The following is a 5,771-nucleotide window of genomic DNA, read 5'->3' on the forward strand; positions in this document are numbered from 1 at the left end:
AACTAGTTTTATGATTTGCGGACATTAATAGAGAAAACATCACAACTACATGTAACTGAAAGGTCGTTTACAAAAAGAAGAATTCACTTTTAATTTTTTCGCTTAAGTTCAGCTGAAATCTTTTAAAATCAGCAACAATAAATTATTCTATTTGCCAATAATTCATTTTTGGTGATTGATTTTACATGTTGAAGTTTTGCTTTTGAAATACTGACCAAGAGACAGCACTAAGGGACAGGACCCACGCTTTTATTAATGAACACAACATAAAGATTTTCTAAAGTATGGGATATCAATGTAAATGACGAGTACCATTAAATCTTTTTTTTTTTTCAAAATGATTAACTACATATACATTTTTTTTTTTATCAATTATGTCCTCATTTAATAAAAAAAAAAGTATTAACAGGAAAGGGGGGTGAAAGAATGAATAAAAGTAATAGTATAAACACAATTTAGACTATATAAGCATATACATGTCAAATCTGAAATAGATAAATAGTAACAGTATACTTTTCAGATTTCAAATTATGAAGGCAACTATGTTAAGGGCTACCAAAGGTAGATCGTTGTATGCAGAGCCTCGGGAATTTGATTATGACGTCACAGTGAAATTATACAAATGAATCTCGGCGAATAAATAATAATTTTCTTTTTCATATACTTTTACATACTTTGATTTCTCAGGATAATTGTAAATATAAATCAATGTGTAACTTATCTTGTCATTACAACACTATTAGAATGTAAAATCAAAGCCAACTTGATTTCGCTTCACTAACAGATATGACGTCATAGACTAGTTTGACACGCAGTTTCTCTGTACTTGAGACGCAGATAAAGCTATTAGCTGAACTGAAAATATGAAAATTAAATCTAAATAAGCGTGATCTGACTATAATTGATTCATATTTTTGAATGCATTTATCAATAGTTCACAGTCTTTTTTTATTGATAACTATTAGGTCTCTTATAAAGCCGCAGTCATGCACTTTTATACAGAAACGTACAACAGTCACATGTACAACCCATCCAAAATATCAAAAATTCAACAATATACGCTTGATTATAAATGATAATATTTTATACACATGTAACTATTGTCTCTACTATTTTGAAAAGTGCTGGGAGCAAGTTGTGCGCTGTTGAGTTTTTCCGTAGTTTTACATTTCTTCAATGCGTATAGTGTAAATGCACATAGTTTATCAAAAGTCGGCTAAATTTTATATAATTCCCGGGCATGGAGAAGTTGCTCCCAGCACTTTTCGGGTTAAGAAATTTGTCTTAAAGAAAACACAATCAATTTCATAGTGAAAAATAATCCGAATATCCTTGAACTTTTACGATCTTTGTATCCGTACATATTTTTTTCTAATTTTAAACATGTCACGTGACAAACAGCTGATGTACGTGAAGTCGCGTTGGCCGAACTCGGTTGAGACCCCATACATACATGTGCATTAGTATAGTTCCCATTAAATTAAAACTTGTGCTAATAAAAAAAATCAACATTATATTGATTTTTTCGGAATATTTTAAGGCTTATTTCCTATGGGTGGTCTTAACCAAGCTGCAAAATGACTAATTAAAACATAACCTGATAAAAATGAGAAAATTGGTAAGGCATATGATAGAAAGACGTATATTTCATACAGCAAAATTAAGGATTCACTGTCTAGTTAGTATAGTATGCCTGGGCATCAACAGTACTGGGAAACAGGGGATGATTTGCATAAAGGGCAAAGCCGGATTATGCATAAATTATCCCATGTTTCCCACTATCGTTGATGTCCCAGGCATACTATACCAACTAGCCAGTGATTCCTTATATTTCCATTTTATTGTGAATTAAAATTGTAGATTTAGTTTCAAAATTGTAGACATAGATTTAAATTACACGAAGAATCCCATGCCAATATTTCAATAAACCTCGCCCACTGACGTCAAACACAAATTAAAGACAGCCGCAAGGGATGTATATGCATATTTAAGGCCTCCCTTGCTCCTGACCTATCGACCTGCCTAATTTACATTCCGGTAGAATCATCAAGAAATCAACTCCGCTAACTTTCAAAGAGTTACATGTATAACATAGAAAAAATAATAAGAAATGGAAATTTTCATATATATGGGTGATGAATGACAAACATAGAGTCCCATCTATTACTAACAATAAATAATATGATCCTCCTGTGGTTGGCCCTCAGCTACTTCCTCATTATTTAAGTCATTCTTAAAGAGTTATGCGATCCTATCTAAAGTAAAAAAAATATACCAAATTATGTTATAGAATAACGTGACAAGCAATTAGATAAATAATGTACGTGTGTATGTCAAATATGCTACATTTCAGAAGTTCCAAAAGTTTATAAAAAGATATATATGTATGTATTCATATCTATTCATGCTGTATTATTACATATGCTTATAATTGTTGGGGGGAGAGGGAGGGGGGGGGGGGTATATGAATGTTATCAAGTTATCAAAAAAAGGATATCAATTTTATATTCAATTTATGTAGCTTCTTTGTAACATGAACTAGTGTCATTTTTCTTCCAACAAGTTCTGAGTTTACAATAAATAAAAAAAAATACACAGAATCTATAGATCTGGCATTGAAGTGGTTTAAAGAATTTTGTCTTTCAGTTTTGATTGGTGTTAGTGTCTGTGCAGTTTTCTAGACATGTAATTAAGTCCAATCAATTTTCGCCAGGACTTCGGATTTTAAAAAAAAAATATATTTCAGACTACTCTTAGTCTTCCATCATAAGAAGTCCCTCCTATTAAAATCATTTTTTTAATTTTTAGTTTTCTTTTTAAATTTTCCTTTTTGAAAATAATTTTACTCTTAATATCATCAACGCATGTAAATATTATTTGCCTTTGCTAGAGTCATTGTGAATCTAGATTTTAAACAACAGTTGTATGTTTTGTTTAGTTTTACTGAAAAATTATTTTGTACATGGAGCAGAATAATTGTCTAAGTGTTGACAAATCTTATTCATTTTGTCAGCATGCTTTTAAGTCTGTTGTGTAATGTACACGTATGTAGTTTGACAATAGTCGGAGTCAGATATGTTATGAAAAAGAAAATAGTCATGAAAGAAAATACCTATAAAATACAACTGAGAAAATTCTGAGACGTAAAACAAAGAATTTAGTTCGAACTCGGTCAGTGTGCAATATATTTTTGTTGGAATTTTATTATTTTTTTATTTATTATTATTTTTTTTTTTTGCAAATCAATGACGTCGCTTTTTCTATTGAGCCGTAAAATTCTATCAGATTACATAAGGGCGGATGGGTTGCTTGGAATGGCTTAAATGCAATCATATTTTTTTTTAAGAAGTAAAATAAACTTCAAATAGTTATTGATTATTTTTCATCGTTATTCGAAAACATGATGAATCTAAGTCTTTATCGAAAACTAATTTTATCACTGGAACATGTAGAAATCGTCATTTTTAATAATGATGAATTTTAGTCCCACACTTGACTAATAATGGATTCTACACGGGAAACTCTCTAGAGTAAACATAAACTTGTAATTGTTATGTTTTTATCGTACAGTTATAAAGTTCATCACTTCAGGTATTTGATTATTTGAATTTTTCCAGTGAGCAAGTCTCCTAAAACAAGATTGTGGTCAGCATCAACACTTAGTCCTCCATAATTATACTGATTTTCAATATAACGTAGAAAGTTACCGTAACTGTTAATGACATGCACAATATTGTTAATATTATCAGATATCAGTATCTGGGCATTGACATCAGTAGCAATGTTGGATGGTTTGAATTCTTGGTATTTTGATTGTTTGGAGAGATTGCCTAGATACCTGAACCGTAATACCCCGGAAAAATCAATCACAACAACTGCTCGTTTAACATAATCAGCAACACAGATATCTCCATTGCCATTCTCAGTCAGAGGAAGCACATTAAGGACTCCAGTAGAGAACAGAGGTTGTCTTTGAGTATCATACTGTAACTTTTGTTTCTCTGCGGTCCCTGAGAACCTCACTATTCTGCTCTGTGTCTTATCGGTGGAGCGCATGCTCACTAGCAGATCTCCATCTACTGTATAACATAACCCAACAGGAATCCAATCGGGAATACTGAGTAATAGTTTCATGCAGTCCTTGTATATGTAAATGTTTGTTTTGTTATATGAAAAGGTACTTAAGCAAAACACTGGTTCCAGTTGTAAATTAGAGGTCAATACCCGAACATTTTCATTTGTATGAATTGTTTTTAGAATTGAACCATCCTTGTCAATTTCTTTGATCGTGCTGTCATCTCCACTGATCAAGATCTTGTCAGTCCCCATACAATGTAGATGCCACAGCAACTGATCATTCCCATAAGGACTTTGTATATTGCTTAGAACTTGGGGGTCACCCATCATCAACATTCTTGGCACTTTTTGCAGATAATCCTGTGTCTTTAGAAAACCAAACATGGCAACGATTTGGTCTTTTGAAATAATTCCAGGGTATAATTGGGGGCAGGAAATTCTTTGAAATTCTGGACCTTTCTGGAAATCCTTGTTTCTTGATCGATATTTTATAACTGCTGTTGCATCACTGTCCCTAAGGATATCTTTGTTCTTTTGAACAATTCCATTGAGTTGTTTTTCAGCTTTTTCTGCCAAAGTCTGGCTTCCTTTATTTTTTCTCATGGCTTCTTTCCTCTGTTTAGTTATTACATCTGTGAATTGAAGGCCTACTTCACGTACAGCTCTACAGATTTTATCTTCTTGTTCTTTTACTGCAGAAAGAGCTTTGTAAAAATCTGCTGTGGTTGAAGATATGATATCGTTTTTGTATCTTGGAAGAATGGTATTTTCTATTTCTTTTGTGTCAGAAGTAATTTGCTGCTTCTGTTTTTGAATAATGTCATCAATATGTGTAAATTCATGCTTTTTATGTGAACCCATCATACATTGAAGACATATTGGTATTTCACATTCCTGGCAGTATGTTTCGCAACGGTTTTTCTTATGCTGTAAGCATATAGGAAGAAGGACTGTTTTTTCTTTTCTAGAAGTATATCCAACAATTTCATGTTCTCTAGATTTGTCGGCCATGTGCTTTGGTATACATGAGAAGCAAAGGTCAACATGGCAAAGATTACAGTGGTGTTCCACAGGGTTAGAACATATATGACAGCGAATGACATCTTGTCCTTGGGCAGAACCCATGTCTATTTTAAACTGTAACAAGAAAAAGCATATAATTAAGGACAAGATCAAGTAAATGAAAGGTTACTACAGATGTGTCAAGTTTAAGAAATGAATTCCTAGACGGTTTTTCGAGGCATAATTTTTAGGTATGCAAGATGAAAAAATATATCTTTAAACTGTCATTTTCAATGGAAAATCAAGAAAACCAGTCATAAATATGGCATTATTTTTTTTTCATATTAGACAAAGAAAATGTATCCAGATTGCATACAGTGTTTCAGCAAACGGTAATATGTTCATGGTCTCTTCGTAATATTTAGAGAACGAGACGGCTTCTGTGTCGTAAATACAAATTTGGGGGGTGGACGAGTGCGTAGCATGAGTCTCCACCCCCAAATTTGTATCAACGGTACCGAACCTGTCTAGTTCTCTAAATGATTTGTGAGACGATCAATCAAGAATAGCACCTCCCACTTTATAACTGTGCAGCATCCAAACTACCGGCAGAGTTCTGTAAATCTATAATAGTGTACTATTTGTACGTGCTTTTGCTAAATTGAATCAGATTTATTTTTTTGATCTTGCTG

At 32.6% G+C, this 5,771-nt stretch overlaps 1 protein-coding gene across 1 annotated transcript; it reads right to left on the bottom strand.

Moving 5' to 3' along the window:
- Positions 1-3,582: 3,582 nt before the first annotated feature.
- On the bottom strand, positions 3,583-5,202 carry LOC134282284 (E3 ubiquitin-protein ligase TRIM71-like). Its single transcript, XM_062764691.1, has one exon. It carries the CDS (start codon positions 5,200-5,202, stop codon positions 3,583-3,585), a length of 1,620 nt encoding a protein of 539 aa, XP_062620675.1.
- Positions 5,203-5,771: the final 569 nt, after the last annotated feature.

This window comes from Saccostrea cucullata, unplaced genomic scaffold, assembly GCF_032062105.1.
Source record: "Saccostrea cucullata isolate Sc308-1 unplaced genomic scaffold, CSIRO_AGI_Scuc_v1 ctg1147, whole genome shotgun sequence".
Taxonomy (NCBI): Eukaryota; Metazoa; Mollusca; class Bivalvia; order Ostreida; family Ostreidae; genus Saccostrea; species Saccostrea cuccullata.

What these genes read in the sequence shown, in the direction of transcription:
- LOC134282284 (XM_062764691.1), bottom strand. Translation starts at nt 5,202, where the DNA reads ATGGGTTCTGCCCAAGGACAAGATGTCATTCGCTGTCATATATGTTCT.